Source organism: Protopterus annectens, chromosome 2.part0, assembly GCF_019279795.1.
Source record: "Protopterus annectens isolate FY-2018-M chromosome 2.part0, PAN1.0, whole genome shotgun sequence".
NCBI lineage: Eukaryota > Metazoa > Chordata > Ceratodontiformes > Protopteridae > Protopterus > Protopterus annectens.
Window position 1 is genome coordinate 42695336 of NC_056728.1, and position 20389 is coordinate 42715724.

General features: G+C 42.1%; 1 protein-coding gene across 1 annotated transcript in view; it reads right to left on the reverse strand.

Annotated features, from left to right (window-relative positions):
* The window catches only part of COPS8 (COP9 signalosome subunit 8), a 367147-nt gene that overhangs the window by 239634 nt on the left and 107124 nt on the right, over positions 1-20389 (reverse strand). The window contains exon 4 of the mRNA XM_044060526.1: positions 1680-1812. Within this exon, the coding sequence (XP_043916461.1) occupies positions 1680-1812 (133 nt within the window). The remainder of the gene's footprint in view (positions 1-1679; positions 1813-20389) is intronic.

Below are 20389 nucleotides of genomic sequence, written 5' to 3' on the forward strand. Positions count from 1 at the left end.
GGTCGAAAGGCGGAGAAACCCAGGAGGTGGAAGGTCAGGAACCGAATGCGTCCAGGAGTACAGACTCATCCTCAGTAGGGGCTAGGGAAGTCCAGGTCCCCCTCTGCCTAAGCATGTCCAGGATATCCGAAAAGGAAACATCTTCAGAGGAGGACTTCAGATACAGACTTAGATGAATCGGAAGGGTCCCCGAAGTGACAGACTCGGGGGAGTCCATGTGCTTCCTCTTGCACTTCTTCTTCCGAGGGGGTTCCTCTGAGTGATCAGGGGAGGCCTCCGAAGAAGAGGGAATACCCAATGGGGTGTCCTGGGGCATCGGTTCCCTACGCTTGGGGTCTGGAGGAGGAGCAGAGGTTGGCACAGACACTACTACAGTAGGGGGACGTAGCCGATGGAGCTGGTAGTGGAGCTGTTTCGAGGGACAGCACACTCCGCATGACCTCGAAGGTGTCCCGACCTCGAGGCAGAGAAAGCTCCGGTTCCGAAGAAATAGGAATCTTTCTCCATGCCGAGGGCGACGGCTCCAAGGCCGATGTAGGAGCCGAGCTCATCTGCGCCGAAGCTCTGAGGGGGAGAACAGGGTAGGACAAGCGTCCGATGCCACCCCCCCTTGAAATCGAAGAGAGAGCCCTGGCGCCCAGATTCCTCGACAGAAGGAACAATCGAGGTAATCGGAGCCAAAGTCGGAACCGAAGGAGAGATGGTGATTGGAGCCGAGGGTTCCACTACCCGCACACCAACAAACTCCAGCTCTGAACTCAATGGAGTCAGAGGAGGAATGGAAAGAGAGGTGGTTGGAGCCGATACATGTTGAGATGGGCTGGATAGTAATTTAGCTAGTGCCTTTGACTTATGCAATCTACTTACTACTCTCTCCACATCATGATCCGAAAGCCTAGAGGATTGACAGGAGTGTGAAGAATGGTGGCTACGTTCACTTTGTAATAATGGTGACCAAGGCGCAGATTGAATGGACTCTAAAGAAGGGGACCTCAGTCTCTTATGGCTCCGTGACGGCTCCGAAACATCTGATGGAGCAGACGGAGGAGTTGTCTTGTCGGTGCCAGCCGGAACAGACATACTCAGTTGATCCAGTACAGGAGTCGGCTCCGAAGGTGGAGCCGATGGTTTGACAGATTTAGGGAATTTCACTGGCTGAGAACTCTGTGCCGGTGAATCCTGAGGCTTCAATAAACCCCAAAGGATTAATTTGTTTTTGCGCTCCTGCAGGACCCTTGGACTAAAGGGATGGGAAACAGAACAAGAGTCCTGCAGATGAACAGCGCCCAAACAATAAACGCAACTAGTGTGCCCATCTGTCAGAGACAGCAAGAGATCTTCTCCACTGAGCAGTACAATGAACTAAATACTGAATGTCCTCATATGACATGTTGACTTTCTAAATTACATCACACAAGGATGTTACAATAAGAAGATTAAATCATTACTTTGTGGTACCCAGAATACAAATAGGACTTTCCCTGTTTGGAAATAGGTAGACACCTGTTGAGATTTTTGACTTTCGAAAACTTTAGTCTGTCTACCTGCAATTTTAAATGCATGTCAAAGACTTGCTCACGAAACCACTACAGTTATCTTAGTATGAAGCAAGTCTTGGGGTTAGTGCAACATATGCAATATCTACTTTTGCCTGCAAAACATTTAAATGTCTAACATACCTCGGAGTGATTCCATAATTGGCTGGATGGTCTCAGACCACTGCTGGGCACAGACTGCTGCATAGATCTGAGGGAAATCTCTCTGCCATATCCTCTGTCCAACTGACCAGATCCCACCTAATTCAAGATTTGCCTGCAAAACAGACATGTATAACAAAATGTTGTACAACATACCACATAAAATATGATTTATCATAGATTCAGCAGTACAAATGAACTACAATTCAGGGAATAAAGTTTTGAAAAAAAGCAATAAGCAGTTCTGTGTCAGGATACTAAGCAAGGCAACAACCAGGACTTAAACTACACCCATAAGCAAGATATAATGAACAGGTCAACTGCTTGATGTCCACACTGGTTGTGAGTGGTCTGTCTGGTAGTTGGCCTAGAGTCACTGCTGGATGTCACACACTTTTAGAGAAAACTAAATTTTGTGCACTTTTTACACTGCCGACCATTAGAACCTCTCTTGGGCTATCAGCCCATTTGTTAGCTCTATTCTCTGCACCACAGAGAAAGCTTACAGAAAGCTAAAGTTGAGCACGACACAGATGTACTTTTTCCACCATGGTCATCAGAAAAAAAAAAAACATTATGAATGAATACTTTTCCAATGGCACATAAACTAGCAAGATAAGGGTTCTGACTGACAAAGTTCAAAGTTGTTATATTGATTAAATGTACTCACTTTTATAATGGATGTAAATAAAGAATAGTAAAGCACAATGAAAAAAAACAAATTAATGGCGAAGATTAAATTATAATAATCTTATATGAATTAATAAATAAAAGCAAAATTTACTGATAAGTAAATAAAGCTCAGTTCATCCTGGGTGAAGTCAGATGATGTAGAAATAATCAGAGCTGCAATAAACATAGTGGAAAAATGTCCAGCTCAAATAAAGTGGCTGCCATGGCAACCATAAACATGAAGACTCAAGTGTGCAGCCTACAACAAGCAATTTGGCAGTTCACAGAAGCTTAAGCAATGGCAAAGCTAAAGCCAACAAAAAATTCTCAGGGTTACACAGTCTAAATAAAATAACCTTTTGTCAATGAAACAGTACTAATGTCGGTTTCATATGGCTTCAAACCAGCAATATAAACTGAACCCAACTCCCTGATCAGTGATGACAGTCATAATTTGTTTCTCTGTGCCGCAAAATAACAGCTCATTAAACTGAATAGTTAAAAAAATCTTTGTTAAAGATTGTATTCCTTATTCCATCAGGTTTCTTGAATAGCTGAGCTTCACATTTCTGTCTTCTTTGGTGGCGATGTCAGATACAACAAACATCAAACATTGACAGATGAGCCAAAAAAAAAATTAATATACGTAAATAAGTAAAATCAGCATAGAAAGCCTAGAAATGGAAGCAATTCGTAATTAAAAATGCAGTGCAGTGCCCCAGTAAGCACTAGCAAAGGAAAACAAGAAAATAGAGAAAACAGAGAACAGGTATTCGGGCTAGCCAGCAAATCACTGCAATTTTGCCTACTGAACACCTCTTCCAACTGTTATTAAACTTCTGAAGGTACAGCTGTCCAACCACTAATGCTTTAAACTAATTTTGCCCATGATCACTTTTAATCTATCCTATTATGTCTTCTGCACTGATTAAGTTGCAATGAAACTGGAACTGTCAAATGCTTGTGTCTGTGTCTTGGAGCACTGCCTGTAGCTTTGGTTTGGAGCGGTGTATTTCTACAATTCCTGCAGGGATATTTTTCTATTTTTATTAATGGCTTTATCCTTTGCTACCTGCCCTACTATTTTTTGCTGCAGAAAATGTAAATAAAAATACAGTTTTTGTTAGGCTGATTAAACACTTGTTGCAGACAAGTAAACAATAGAATTTAGCTGAAAGGGTGAGAAAGCAGAATACTTAGTACAAACAAGTACAGAAAAATGTGGTTTACAAATAAGTATAGAAAAATGTGGTTTTGGCAGGTCCTTGGACTGTATTTTTGTCTGTAGTATAAAACTAAATTGCAATTATGGACCATTGACTGATATCCCTTCAGAGTACTGAAATTGCATAACACTGAACCTCTGATCATCAAATCAAATAAAAAAAAAGTGAAAATGTTTTATTTCATGTTTTTGCAGTGGGAAAAGCACCCTGTGCCCCCACACACCCTGCTACTTAAACATACCAACACAGAGATTGCACTACAGTGAAGAGAATGGTACTGTACAGCACAGAATGGGAAATTTACCACTCTTCACTGTAGTGCGACCTCGAAGAAGATACATGTAAGCAGCAGGGGGTGTGGGGGGGGGACTTACAAGAACACTTTTTATCTTTAATTTATTCTACTTTAATGTTCGATGTTATAGAACATCGATCATCTTGTCCTCAATGATGTGTGGTTTGATGTTCTGCAACTTCGATCATTTGAAGTAGACCCATATTATGGAAGAACAGTATGAACCTAAGTCTGCAAAAAATGCATTTAAGCGAAAATGCACTTTCGCGAATCACACCACCAATTCACAGTACAGTGGGGATAAGGGAATATTCCCTTTTCCCACCACAGTGCAATCTCGGAGTTAGCATATTTAAGTAGTGGGGGTATGGGGGTGCAGAGGGGCTTGCCCCCCCCCCCACAAAAATGTGTTTGTTGTGTGTTATATCTGGTGTTTGGTGCATCGGTGAAGTGTAATTTGCGAAAGTGCATTTTCGCTTGCATGCACTTTCGCAGAATTAGGTTTATACTTCGATAAATTGTAATTTTGATGAACAGAAGTAGACCCATATATTTTACATACATACATAAATATATAAAAGGAGAATATTAAGTTTTGTTTTTCTTTACTTTTACTGTTAATTTCAAGACAATAAGTCCTGTGAAAAAAATAAGTCATATTCTGTAAATACTTCATCTACTTGGGGAAGGCTGCCCGATGTGTTTGCACTAAAAAATTGTTGCTTCTTGGAAGGTTTGTGTACATATGTAATATATGCATCTCACTGTATCAGAAGAGCTTGTCAGAACAAGTCAGTTGGTAAAGTCCTTTAAACATGATTTTGCTATCCTACATCCACTGTGCAACTTAAATCTTGTTATTCTGATTCAGAACACCAGAAGGAAATTTTGTATGAGATGCAATTACTGTCTTACAGTGTATTTTGCCACCAGATAAAATTACAGGTATTTACAACAACAACGGCTCTTGATTATCCTTCTCTGTCCACTGGATGGGACTGGCTCCCCGCTAGGTACAAATAAGGAAACAGGTTTCCACACAGCTTGGGCTATTCTTCTGCCTCCCAACATGGACCACTTCTGCTGGTTTCCTCAGAGTTTGACAGTCTGACCTTCTAAAACTCTTTCACTATAAAGAAAAGGGGGTACCATACATCAAGGAAATGAAAGACAGCCACAGTGAGGTCTGTCAGGAGATGATATATAACAATTTGGAAAGGAGATTAAAGGGATGGCTGGTGAAGTGGCTGGACAAAGAAATGGATAATAAAGATCCAATGTTAAGTCAAGTATCTAACAATCATATGTTGGATTAGCCAGTCCATCCACTTCACTGGACAGGATGAAGCATCCAGCTAACATACGGGGTAGCACTGTGACAGAACACCACCGAGTATGGTGTCTCTGAATGATGATTTGGACCAATATACCACAACCAACTTGCACTGTCTGATAAAAGTATGCCTGGGTGACTGAGGAGTGTTTAAAGAAGGCAGAGGAAGTGGCAACTGCCCTGGCTGAATGTGCCTTTGGTTTACATGGAAGAATTTTGTTGGATGAAGCATAAATGTAAGAAGATCCATTTGGAATGCCATAGGGGTAATGTAACTTGATATACTTTTTGTCCCAACCTAGCTTTGAAAAAGTCAACAAAACTGATCATGATGTCTGATCGGTTTTCTTTTTAAACTGTACAGACAGAATCTCAGTTGCCTTTGTACATCTAAATAATGAAGAAGGTATTCTCCTCTCTTAGAAGAGGATGGAAAAAACACAGGTAAATGGAGAGACTGGTTTAGAGCACCTTGGACAGAAAAGATCAATTTGTATGTAAAGAAACTCTATCCTTATGGAAGGCTAAGTAAAGGGGAATGAATGGGGTCTGTATGATAAGGCATGCAGGTCTAAGATCCTTCTGTCTGAAATAAAGGCCACAGGGAAGATGGTTATCCCGGAAAACTAGTTTTTGACTGAATACTGGGTCAGTTCAAAGGGAGGCTGAGTTAACATCCCTAACACAAAACTAAAATCCCAAGGTGGCACAGGATTTTCTACAGGAGGCCACAACAAAAAGGCTCCCTGTAAAAAGGCTCTGCAAACTGAAAAGTAAGGGACTGAAAGTAGATTCCCTCATGAAAATTAAACAGAGCTGCCAAATGAACTTTTATGATCAAAAAGTAGATCCTGCATAGAAAATAATGGCAGGAAGAACAGGACAAGGGGCTCAGTCCTCTTGAGTGGCTCACAGTATTTTTTTTGTTCCGTTTACTCTTGAACATGTAGATAATTTTGGGAAGCTGTAAAGATCCACACCACTCTTGTGGGGAGGCAGTTGGGTCTCTAGCCTTTAATGGAACTGCAGAAATCAAGTGAGGAGCAAAAAGGGTGTGATGTCTTGGTGAGGCTTGCTAGCTGGATGGGAAACATGATCCAGGAGTAGATCCAGTGGCAGTAGGTCCTGCTTGAGCAAACACCACAGCAAGGGAAATAACAGTTGCCGAGGCCAAAATGGGGCTATGAGGTGGACCACTACTTTACATGATTTTGCTTTCTGGATGAATTGCATAGGAGAAAGGCATAAAAAAGATCCAGCAGCCACTGGTACACAATAGGAACCCTAATGGTCTGATAGGATGACAGAAGAAGTTGCTGCATTCGTGTTGGATGGGAATGTAATCAGGTCATGGCATGGATTCCTCCAGTGATGGAACAAATCCTGTGTTAACTGGGATTAAGGGGTCACACTTGTGAGTCATCAGGATATACCTGCTCAGCCTATCTGCTGAGCAGCTGAACCAGTTATGTGCACTACAATCACAAAATGCTGTATGGAGATCACTTTTTCCCCACGCTGTCACTGCCTCCTGTTATAAAAAGAGTGTCATCTGGTGCTCCATGCTTGCTGATGCTCCACATCACAGCCATATTAACTATTTGTATGGATATTAAATCTTGGGGAAGTAGATTCTTGAAATGCCTGTAATGCTAGGAGGAATGCCCAGACTGAGTGAATAGGCACCATGCAGTTCAAATGGGCTAAGATAAAATCCACAGCCTATTTCATTCCCTTTTCTCAGCTGCCCAGACTGTTCTCCCTTCCAATTCCTGTGGGCAGTTCTCCTAGCATTACTCTCCCTTCAAACTCCTGTGGGCAGTTTTCCTAGCATTACAGGCATTCCAATAACCTACTTCCCCAGGGTTTAATATCCATACATATAGTCAATATGGCTATGGTGTGAAGTATCCGCAAGCATGGGGTGCCAAATAACATGCTGATGTGTAGACTGGTCTCCTGGGACAATCCTACTCCTTTAATTGCCTTCCCTACAAAATGTCCCCAACCACCTCTACCTCAAGGCACGGGTATCCATGGTGATCATGGCTGAGGGAAGTAGAGGGTCAAAAGTAAATCATACGGTGAGGTTGTGGTCATCTATAATGGCTGACTCTGGTCTGGATGTCTAGAAATCTCTTGGACTGCTTGGGAGTTTTAATGTGCAAGTAGACATCCAGGAGATCCGTTTATGTACATCCAGTCCCTTCCATGAAAGCATGGAAGGATGGATTGAACCATGACAATCCAGAATTTTTTTTTTTTACATTGATATAGGTTTGAGGTCTTCTGATTTCTTGGTAACCAGAGACGGCCTTGAATAAACCCTGGATTATCTCTGGTCGCTTGGGACCTCCTGGATGTGAGTGAAAGTTTTAAGAGCTCTTGTTTCACATCCCTCATTTAATGGGGTGGGATATCGGAAATTGGAAGGAAGAACAGTCTAGGCAACTGAGAAAAGGGAATGAAATAGCCTCTGGATTTTACCTCCTTGGCTGGGAGAGGAGTAGTTCAGATTCAAACTGGATTCGTTTGAACTGCATGACGCCCATCCAAGTAGTCTACTGCAGGGACAGAAAACCCCAGACTGCTACCAGAATGGTACAGTCAGGCAAGATCCTAGGATTCTCCATCCTTGGAAAGGGCTGAAGACCCAATTCTGCAGAGTGCCTCTACCTCTATAGTGGCATACATTGAAGGGTTCCCTACATCTTCCATAGGAGGCCTTGTTCTGAAACTGGTTGAAGGACTGCCTGTAGGACTTTCTCAAACACAATTTCTTGGGAATCTTCCAATTCCTCAAACAATGACATACAGGAAGCTGTGAACGTTATGGTCATGGCTGATGATGTGTTGTCCTCTTAGTCACTTCCTTCAAGTTTCTGTTTCACTTAGTACACTGAGCGTTTCTTTCCTATTTCTTTCGCTTTCACTTTGGGTCTGAAAAACAGGGGAACTGTTAATTTGGGAGTGTATATAGAATGACTTAAAGTTCTCTGAAATCATATAGTGTTGCATAATGATGCCTGCCTCCACGGTTCTAGCCAATCCTTAGGCAGCATTACATAGTAAGTGCATAGAGATAACAGAAACATTAAGCATAGTGGATACCTGACCTCCAGCTGTCTACGAGAGTCGGGTGTCAATGGTCACCTCAGCTAGTCTTGGGTCTGCTCAGCTACATCATGCTGGAACCTACTCATATGCATCAGGTAATTTAAGGCTCTAATGGCAAAGCCACCTGCTGCATAAGCGCACTATCCCATTCTGTCTATCACCAGGAATCTTTATCTAGAGGATGGACAGCTGGGCTACCATTTGAGTGCTCTCTCATGTTTGCCACCAATATAAACACAGGGGAAAAAGGGTATCATTATCATCATCAATCCCCCTTTTTTCCCCATTTTCCACATGGGGTTGGGGTGTCATGTCAGCTGTCACAATCTCTCTAGTTAATGACACTCTGGTACTTTCTGTGACACTCATGCTCGACTGTCACACATCTTCTCTTGCACAATCCATCCACCTCTTTGCTGGACGTCTTAGTTTCCTCTTGCCTTCTTCTTGCCTGCCACAAATCTTCACCAGATTGTCTTCCATTTTTCTGCGCATGTGCCTGAACCAGCATATGCTGTTATCTTTGACCTTTTCTACAACTGAAGTTACTTTAGCTTCTGCTTTGATGTCCTCATTTCTTAGACTGTTAAACAGTGTGCATCCTTCCACCTGTCTCAGGCACTTCATCTCCATAAACTCTAGCTTCCTCAACTGCTCTGTTTTACCAGCTAGGTTTCTGTGCCGTACAGTACTATTGGTTGCACCACTGTTTTATACACCTTTCTTTTCAGCTTCTATGGCATTCTTCTTCTTTGAAACATCATCCCTGATATTCTATGCCAGTTGACTGTAGCCCCTCTGATTCTAGCTTTGACCTCTTCATTTAGACTTCCCTTCTCCTCAACCAACCCTCCCAGATACCTGAAGCTGTTAACCTGTTCCATTATTTTTCCTTCTATCTCAATTCTTATCATCTTCTGATTTCCCCCATTTGTTGTCATTACAACCGTCTTTATCTGTACTCTGTTTCATCCCATGTGCCTTCACAGTATTGCACTCCATTCCCTTATTCTTTGCTAAAGTTCTTGTTCAGAGTCTGCTTATCTGTTTGTAATGCCACATTGTCTGCACACAGCAACTCTGCTGATCTGCCCCCACGACCTATTTGTTAATGTGGTCCATCACCAGTATGAACAGCAGTGGGCTCAGAGATGAACACTGATGCACCCCCCTTCCCACTAGAAACCTCTCTGCTGAACATATTTGTACTAGAGTCACTGGGTCCTTCACATAGCCTGCACTAATTCTACTAACGTTTCTGGGATTCTGAACAATCACGGGTCTGCCCAGATTGGTTTTCATGGAACCCTGTCATATGGGGATGCCCAGTTGGACTCTTTTCTCATCTGAAGCTTCTTCTCAACTCTCTGTCTCACTTGAAACATCAGGTCAGTTGTACTGCATCCTGATTTGAATTCAAACTGCTCATCTCCCATCTTACTTTCTACTATTCTGTACATTTGTTTGTCAATCACCTTCTCCAGAACTTTTATGCAGCATGACAGGAGTCTAACAACTCTATATTGCCCACAGTTGTGAATGTCCCCTTGGTTCTTGAACACTGGCAGTAGTATGCTTATTCTCCAGTCATCTGGGATATGCCGGTCTCTCCATACTGCTCTAACATCAGGAGCCACCTCTTCCCTAGCTCATCCAACATCTTTATATCTGCTGTGACCTAATCTGAGCCTGCTGCTTTCCCTGACTTAATTTTTTCTTAGTGCTTTTCTTTGCTTCTAGGGTGGGCTTCTACCCTCCTTTCATCATAGGCTGTGTCTGGGGCAGTATAGCCTCTATGGGGTTTTCTTCATTCAGAAGTTGCTGGAAGTACTTCTGCCATCTGACTTTAGTGTCCTGTGGACTGGTACGCAGGTTGTTACTGGCATCTCTTATGAAGGGTATCTGCCTATCATCTTTATCTTACAACCTGACACTTTCCTAGAGATGGTAGAGTGCCTCTGATGCCTTCGTTGCTACTGCAACTCCTCTCTTAGCCTTTTTTTTTTTAGCCAACCTGTATTCCTTCCTTAGTCCAACTTTTCTATCTGCGACTTTTTCCTGCACTCCCTTCTTTCTTTTGCTTGACTTTCTGGACTTCTGCATTCCACTCCCAGCTTTCCTTATATACCTTATTCCCATACCTGTCTCGGCCGCATATCTATTCTGTAGTCCTCACACATGCTGTTTTGAGGCACTGCCATTCTTCTTAAACTTCACTATTTCCTCTTTTTCTTGAGGTGCTAGAGCCCAAAGTAATGCCTTGGAACTGCTCTTTCCCTCCAGTCAGCTCCCAAGTCTTCAGCCTGGTCTCTGTTGACCTCATAGCCTTCCTCTGACCACCACTTTCAGCTGATTGTGGCAACCACTAGTTCATGCTGCAGGCCAAATGTTTCACTGGGCATGACTTTGCAAACACTGATTCTGCCTCATTGTCCCTTCTTTACTGCATGTTTGCCACTCTTGTATTTGATCTTGTCACTCTCTCTCTCTCTTCTCTCTCTCTTTCTAAACCATGCATTAGCTACAGTCAAACCATTTGCCAGACAGAAATCTAGAATGGCCTTACATTCTTTATTTCTTTTGTCCCATCCATGTGGACCCAGGACGTCCTCATATCATGTTCTATCTGTCCCAATATGTGCATTCAGTCAGGTCGCCCATTATCAACACAGATTCATGTTGTTGTACTGTTTTATCTAATAGGTCCTGCAAATGCTGTCTGGATGCACTCTTATCCTCACCATCATAACCCTGTTGTGCAGCATAGGCTGAGATACAAATACTGGTCTAGCATTACATTGCAGTCTTACTGCCATGAATCTGTCACCGATTCTCATGACATCCCTCACTGTTTTCCGAAGTCTCTCCCTCACCACAATTCCCATACCATTTCTAGTCTGTCCTCTTCCTGAGTAAGACTCTGGATCCCAAGCAACATGGCTTTGCTGCACTGCCCTTCAATCTTGCACCTGGACACATAAGATATCCAGCCTCCTCCTTACCATCACATCATCCACTTCCAAGCTGCATACGGTCAGAGACTCTACACTGTGTGCGGCAATTCTTTGTTCATGTTTGGCAGGTTGATGGTTGAGCAAAAGCTGGACATAAAGCCAGAACTATCCCAGGCAACTCAAGCTGGGCAACTGGACACCAGTTGGCCAATAGCTTACAGACCAAGGGCTACTAGGTTTTATGACAGGCAAACACTGACCAATAGAGGCTCGTACACCTCTCCCACTTCAGCATGGGTCTCTGGCTTACATCAGAGTGGGCCAGGTCCTCAACCCACAAATCAACAAATACCCATGCCCTTTTGGCAAGATTAGTCAACACGACTGAATCATCTAGAGCCATATTTTACACCACTGAGTGGCTAGCCCTGACACAGTGCTCAGTCTGCGATCCATGTTCTCCTATCTTGAGGATACTGCGCACCACATAGTAGATGCCTAAAGTAGTCTGTCTACAACTCTCTACATTATAAGGCACCATCTAGAATATGTGTTGCTGCCCACAACTCCGTTCTTGGGTGAGCTTGAGATGGTAACACTCAGCATATTTTATGAGGTAGAAGGAACCCCACAGAGACATGGGGAGAACATGCAAACTCCATACAGGCATTAGCCAGCGGTCAGGACTGAGCCTTGTGCATGAGAGATGAAGAACTTTACTATTATACCATCTGGGGCCCTTACTCCAATATGGCTTGTCCTTAGGAGTAGTATCTTATCTTGCTTTCTTGGAATGAGCTCAGTCACATTGTGTTCTCATCAAGCCTTTCCCACTACCAGGATGATTACGTGGTCAGAAGGAGGAATCATCCAAGATGTAGAACAGGCAGTTCTATGGACCAAGTAACCCCGCTGCCTCACTAATTCCAGAATTTTCACAAATATGGGCTCATCTGGAGTGGAGTACGGGGAGTCCACTTCACTGCGATCTGAATTTTGGATTAGAGACTCGGCAAGGGAGACCAAGTGCCTCCTCTTGTTGGTTCTTCCTTACAACCAAGGGTTAAAAACACAAAAAGAAAAATCTAGCAAAGCTAGACTTCTAACTGTGTGATACCTTAAACCTCTTGCATCACAGGACTCATGGGATATATGCAAATCACCCTTTAAGGATATCAGGTGCTTCAGCTAAATGGCAATTCTGAATGTCCATGACTTTTTCTTTTACTTTCATTTTTAAGTCTATTTATGGACAATTTCAAGCCATTAAAGCCAAACCACTCTAGCTGTGGACATACATGTTTCTGCCTTCTTAATGACATCATCACCACAGCACAAGAAGAATGTTTGACCTTTGGAAACACAGGGTGGTCATACCCAGCTGATATCCATAAACAGTAGAGTGTCTACAAAATATCCCAACTAACAAACTAAAACAGAGTAAAAAGGTCACACAGATAACTAACTGGTGAGTATGACAACAAAGAGAAGCACATACTGCCATGCTCACAGCTTTAATAACCAAATGCATGGAGGCAGAAGAATTAATGAGCGTTGTGCTCAGTGTACAGGACATACTTATGTAACTACAACATCTAGAAGTGTGCATGTAGAAAATCCTGCAGGCTACTGTAGTCCCATTTATGCTCCAGTATTCATTTTAGGTAATGTTCCCTAGACACTGTGAAGGGGGTAATGGTCCACACACTGATTATAAAGGAACTGTCCACTGTGTACTGCATTTTTAATGCCACTGACATGCCCTCTAGCCAGCCTGCTGCTAATGCCTGCCATACTGCCTGCTGTCTCATGTTCCCTTGGGGACCATGGACATCGTTTTCTCCCTGTGCATTTGGTTACTGAAGTTGTGGGCATGGCAGCACATTCTTCTCTTTTCCCACAGGGAATTTGCAAACAGCCATATTTCTCTGCAGCTAACTGTCACTTCAGCCATATTTCCCCAGCCAAATGTACCACAGGGAAATGTCTCGCTGCCTAGGCGCCTGAACCCAGTATGTACAAAGGACCAAGTAGCAGCTTCTAGTATATTTCTAGAATCCAGTCCTTTCCAAAAAGCCATACATGAAGCCAAGGCTCTGGCAGAGTGGGTCTTCACCCTGCCTAGAATATAGTTTTGTTATGATGAGTATTATAAAAGTTAATAAACTTAGACAATCATTTGGAAATAGGAAATAGTGCCAAAACATACTTTCTTACCTTCACAAGAAATGAATTACTGATCCAAAGAACTGAAAAATGTAGTTCTGTCAAGATACTACCAGAGTTGTCTGTGGACGCCCAAGGTGCAGGAGTATCCTTTCTCCCTCATTTTTAGTTTTAGGAGAGAGAGAGAGCAGGAAGATGGATAGTTTGGCTTAAAGTAAACATGGATAACACTTTAGGCATGAAAGAAGGATTAGTTTTCAAAGAAATCCTGTCCCTGTGGAAAATGAAGCACAGTTGACTCACCATAACAGCTTGCAACTCGGAAACTCTTCTTACAGAGGCCAGAGCAACCAGAAAAATATTTTCCATGTTAAAAACCTCAAGTCAGCCAGGTTAGCTGGGTCAAATGGAGTAAGTGTTAGCTTCTATAACAGAAGAAGTAAAATCCCGAGGTGGTGCCAATGCTTTTCCTGAAGGCCTCTTATGCAAAACTCCTTTCAAAAACATTTTTGACATAAGACTGAATTCAAAGAAAAGGATCCATGAGCAGATATGACAAATGGCCAATAAATGAACCTTGATAGAGAAGTAAGAAAAGCCATAGGATAGTAACTCGCACATAAATTGTAAAACCAGAGGACAACTAGCCCTGAATAGGTGCTGGTTATGTTGGTGGCACCACCTATTGGTTAAAATATGCTTTTCTACTTACAGGTTTTCTTGCCTCCATTAGTATTTGCTAAATGTCCTCTGTAAAGATGTGCCTAAAGAGAATTAGGACCCTATCTTACAGGCAGTCAACTGAGGTGGATGGTGGGGTGTATCAATCACCCCTGTTCTTGTGTAAGTAGATCCAGTCTATCAGTAAGCTTGTGGTAATTGTCCCTGACAACCATGGCTGTCTGGGCCAGAACAGAGTCACCAAAATGATGTTATTGGATATCGTCAGAAGTATCTCGGATATTAGTGGACAGGGTGGAAAAGCATACAGGAACATTCCTGCCAAGGAAAAGAAATTCATCTGTCTGCCAAGCCTTCTTGCATGGAGTCCTGGGGCAGAATCTTGCCAGTTGATTGTTCAGAGAGCAGGCAAACAGGTCTACTTAAGGAACTCCTCAATGATGGATGAAATCTTGGAAGACTCATGATCTATTTCCCATTCGTGAGGGTCTGCCGCTGTACTGCTCAGCTTGTCTGCCACACAATTTTGCTTTGATAGAATGAAGAATGCCGATGAGAGAGACTAGACGCCCGGATCCCTCCAATGAAGGTCTCAAGGAGGAAATCGGAGCCGAGAACGACAGAGCCGAAAGGGGTGGTATCGGCTCCGAAGTCACAACGGTACCGGTTCCGAGGAGCTCCGGCTTCGAGCTCTGTAAGAGAGTCGAAGGAGGAATGTTCAGTGGATGTGATATAGCTACCGTCTGTTGAGATGGGCTATGGAGTATTTGGGCCAATGCCTGAGACTTTAATAGTCTACTCACCACTCTCTCAAGGTCGTGATCAGATAGCCTGGATGACCGAGAAGATCGGCTCCGATAGCTCCGCTCCGAGAGCAGGGTGATCTCAGAGCCGAATGAATAGATCCCACAGAAGGGGATCGAGATCTCTTTTTCGAGATCAATGGAGCCATCGGAGCCGAAGATACGTCGGCTCCAACCGGAGCCGACACTGTGTGTCTACACTTGACAGTATCGGCGCCGGATGGAGCCGATACTGATACTGGTATAGAAAGATCGGCTCCAGCCGGAGCTGATCTCGAACCTGGTGAGGAAGAACCTGAAGCCGACGGCTTGGAAGCCTGAGCCGAAGGCTTAAGAGGTTTCGAGGGCTTCCCCGGCGCCGACTTAGTCGGGGAGCTCTCGGGTTTTAATAAGCCCCTTAAAATGAGCTTATTTTTTCGTTCCTGCAGGACTCTTGGGCTGAAAGCATGACAGATAGCACAAGAGTCCTGCAGGTGCGAAGGTCCCAGGCAATAAACACAAGTGTGACCGTCTGTCAGAGACATCTTCTGACAGCACGAGTCACACTTCTTGAAGCCTGAGACCTTAGTGTCCTTCGACATAACTGTGTCGATGAAACACTGGAAACACACTCACACACAAAACACACACAGTCCAACAATTTAATTAAATTAAATTAAACTAACAGGGATAACAGACCGTCACACACAAAAAAAATTCCCTGACAGGAAAAAATTTAGGGAGGGGAAGGCCCAAGGCCTAACTAGGGGGAAGGGAATATTTACTTAAAAGAAGGGAACACTGACAGGAATAGGGTTAACGTGAGTCGGTAATTAACAAAAAATAATATTTATATGTAAAAAGTTAAAGGGGGCAGACAAAAGTCTCTGAAAAGTTCACTTACCTAGAGCTGGTACAAGAAGGCACCTCGTTAGGGAAGCGGCAAACGAGATCCGAGTAATCTCCGCCTTGCATCATGGGATATAGGGTTGCCTCGAGCTGGTAAAATTAGCTCTCGAGCTTAGCAAGTGCCGAGTCGGAGCCGAGGATCGGCTCCGAACCCATCCAGCAAGAATGAAGGCGAGATTGACAACTTAACATGCAGGGTTGAAAAATCTTAAAGATTCCCTCGATCAGCATACCCCTTTCTTCAAAGTTTCTGATTACCTCTGCAGCAGAGGGGGCAAAAAAACAATTCTGCAACTAAAGGATTACTTAAAATTTCATTTTATCATTACCTTTGAGGTTCTGACAACGCAGCCATGCAAACATCCTCAAAACAATACCAGGGGCCATAGTCCTGGAAGAAACATAAACAGACAGAGACAGACACACACAGACACACACACACTATAAACAAACAATGAGTAGTGACCTGTATGACAGAAATAAATAAATTATTTAAAGCAGATTTCTCTCATAAGAAGAAACAGCAGATAAAACATTCCTCATACTTTCATAATTAGTTGGAATAAACTTTAACATACAAGCCTAACAACTCAAAATTATGAATATCAAAGCTGCAGAAGTATACATTTTTCCATAATTATCAATATTTTCCTATTCTTATTGGAATGAGTGGGATTGGAATTACACTAAGTGTTTGGCAGCAGTGCAATTAACTAAAGCTATAGCTGGTGGGAGTGGTTTTGGAATATAGTGTTTAAAAACTTAAAAGACTGAGGAACTTTGTACATCCTATCTGACTTTTTAGGGGCAGCTGGCTGACTTATAAGGAAAACTGCAAGCAGAACTGGTACAGGTTCTGGAAATATCTTCTGTAGCAACTCATAGTATTTTCTGAAGAACTGAATACCATGTTCTCCCTATGGAAACTCTGGTACATTATAGAAATAGTCTCAGGGAAGGAGGAGAACCCCCATAGGGAGAATAAGAAACTAAGCTCCATCAGAGTTTGAATCAGAAACCGAGCTCCCTCAGAGTTTGAATCAGAAACCTGAGGAGAAAACCCTGCATCTTTCCCTTCATCTTCCTGTTTTAGACCTCTTCAGGAAAAGCGGTCTCCCTCTTTTACCAGAAAGTACTTTACAAGAAGGATCAATAGCTGGATTAAACCCTAAGCTAGACCCAGTAAACTACACTTGTCTAAGGAAATTTGAGGTGTAGATACACATTTAGTTTTCTGTTTTTTTTTTACAGGAAAAATGGGGCCAACCATGTTACTTTTGGCAGCAGATGCTTCCCCAGGGATGGGGACAGCATTCTGATACAACAGGGAAGCCTCCCCTGTTCCCGCTCCCAGGACCAGCAAGAGTGGCCCTCCCTTGCCCACTGAGGAGACCTCCAACAGCTGCAGAGGACATGGCTAATCCCCAGTTTGTAGTGGCTGTAAGGGATCTAAGGAAACAATGAGTGTTCTTAAGTACAACAAATGACCACAGCAGAATCACCCACCTGCAGCTGAGACAAGTGTGGTGGCAAAGACTGTTTGCTTAACTTTTTCTTTTTGTGGTTGGTAGAACGACCAGCCATGAAACCAGTCATTTGTTCCATTGCCAGGCCAAAAATGGTGCATATTTCCTGAGGAAGATCAGCAACAAATGCTATGCTGGTAAAAACAAAGTGTTTTAAAGTAATTTTTTTTTTTTATACAGAAAAAAAAATTACTTTGCCAACCCCAAAATATAAAATAAACATAATTTCTCCACATAAAACTGTTTTTCATTTACTTTAAACAGCTTTTGAACTGACAGGGAAAAAAAGCAAATCAGTGTTCCCGTTTAAAAGTACAATACAGTCTCACAACAATCTGTTAAAACACAAAACTCTTAGCTTTAAAATAAGTTTCTTAAACAGGATAGTGATAAAACACAAGGAATTATTAGAAATGGAAGTTTTTTTTTTTCCTCAAAGGGAAGCTTATCTGCCTAGCAATGGAAAAGCATAAGCCGAATGCCAATCCTCAAAATCCTTAGAGGAGTATACTCTTTGGTAGCAGTAAAGTTCTCAATATGGTAAATATCAGTGATTAATAATCATGCTAATAAAGGTACATGTCTACCCTGGATGCAAGAGTAGCAATTATGGGTCAGTCCACCTAAAAGAACTGACCTAGCAACTAATTAGACAAGGAAGGAATCGAGAGTCAGCTACAAAATTATACTGGGTCCAGCAGTACATCTATACAATGCATGTTATACACATTTCCAGTACTGATGGAAAATAAAACATTGACATATTCACATACAACATTACACTGCCTAAAGCATACAAGCCAATGTTATTATCTTGAAAATAAACATGCACAATTCTGGAACTGATTTAAAGAAAAGGTAGCTTAGCAGAGGAGCAAACAAACTGGCCTATGACACTACGATCAGCAGACTTGTGTTTTATATCTTCGGTCATTCTGAGTTCACTAGACAAATGAGATAACTGCCCAGATATCAGCTTGCAGCATCTCTTGCACTTACCTATGGAACATGGTTTACTTAAACATGAATTCTGTTAGCTATGCAGTGTGCTGCACTGGTGAATGCACAAGCAGTAGTACCAATATCCACAGAATTATGCTAACAAGTCCAAGTGTGCAACTGATTGCATTTATTTGTGTGTGGTTTTGAAACTGATAGTTCAATATAGGAACACCCTGTGTTACACCTCTTGACAACTACAGGTTTTTGTTATGTATACCCTGAAACTTATGGTCATTTGTATTCTCCATATGGTGAATGATAAGAAATCCAGTCTGTGTGTGCTTAATTCAACAAGTACCACCTTCAGAAAAATTTAACTTCTTGGACTGTTTTCCAGCCATGACAAAAGCCACAAGGGTAGCAGTGCATGTAATATTCATGAACAATTTACTAGAAATCAACCAGCATGTTTTTGGAAAATGAGAGCAAAATACAGTACCTAAACAAAATCAGTGCAGACATACAAATAAGATCACTGTCTTCTCAAGAGTTTACATGTTAAGTAATGCCTGAAGCACAGACTCAAACAGTTAGACAGGTATCCTTAATGAAAACATACATACTTTGTTACATTGGTTCATAGGTACTTACTAGGCTTTTGATCTGTGAGAATCTTAAAAAGCCTACTCCTGCATTCCCATGAAGATTTTAGCCTTTGCAATTTAAGTACAAATAACCTAGAGCTGGGCAGAACATTTACATGTTATGCCTATCCATAAAGGACAAGGGTGCTAAACTGGAGGGTTAATTTGTGGTTTTCTATCCACTGATCCAGATTACATTTGAATACAGTAACTGAAGTATTTTGGTTTCTGTGGAGAGGAAAACTATTCAAAGAAGTAAAATTCTCTACGTAAAATAGAACACATTGGAGGGATATATATATATATATATATATAATATATAATATATATATATTTATATATGTAATTTCCAGAAGGGATTAAGATCTCTTAAGTTGGTGTTAATGCCATCATTGTACTTGCAGATATGCAGCAGATCTGACAGGATACGGCCTGTTGAGGCTCAACACGAGGTACACATCGCACCACAGTAACCTGTACGACAAAGAGTAGAGGGACAAAGCTTTGTAACGATCAGTGCAGTTTTTACGGCTTAGGTCCTTGATTTTCTTGGTGAGAAAACAACCTGAATGATTACAATGTGAAGTGTTTAAACAGGTACATCATACTGAAGGGGTGTTATACTCGGTGATCAGTACCAAATTCAGTGGAATGATCACATCCCTGGAATGACAACTAAAATAAAGATATTAATCTGAAAAGTACAAATTAGGGTTGTGTATGCCAACAAATTTTGTACCTAATAAACGTTCAGAACGGATGTCTGAATATTCAGAGCATTCACAATCTGTTCCAGCCAACTACACTCTTTACACGAGTATACAAAAAAAAAAAAAAAAAACAGACAAGCATTATAACCCCACACAGGTGAAGGGCTAGCATATGTAGTGCAGACAACTTGTGTGTCATACTACCACTTAGACATGGTTATCAGATCTCAAAAAGTTCTTCCTCTAAAGACGAATATCACAAATTTTCTGATCCCAAAATAGAATTAAATCTTTTATTTGACTGCCCACCCCAACTTTCACAATACCCCTCAGCTCCAGAAAAGTACCTAAAATAATCTGCATATTCACCTCACAGTTAGACGTTGCCCGTTCAATTCTCAGAGCGTCTTCTGTGTGGCGACATGTGTGAATGGGCGTTCCTTCATTGAAGGTTGTGCGTTAGGCCCGGCAAGCCAGCACGTCAAAATCTACTGCCAATCATTAGCGGACCGGAGTTCCGCTGTGGCGACCCCTAACCAGGAAAAGGCAAAAGAAACAAACAAACCAGCCTGGCTGACAAGAAAACATAACATATACATTACTTGCAAGCCACATTAATTTCAGTCTACACTGCAAACTACTCAGCTTAAGACTTCTGATGTGCCCTTATAAATACTAATTTTCTATTTTTCAAACGCTCCTTCCCCATCAGCCACAATTTACTACATCTTCCAC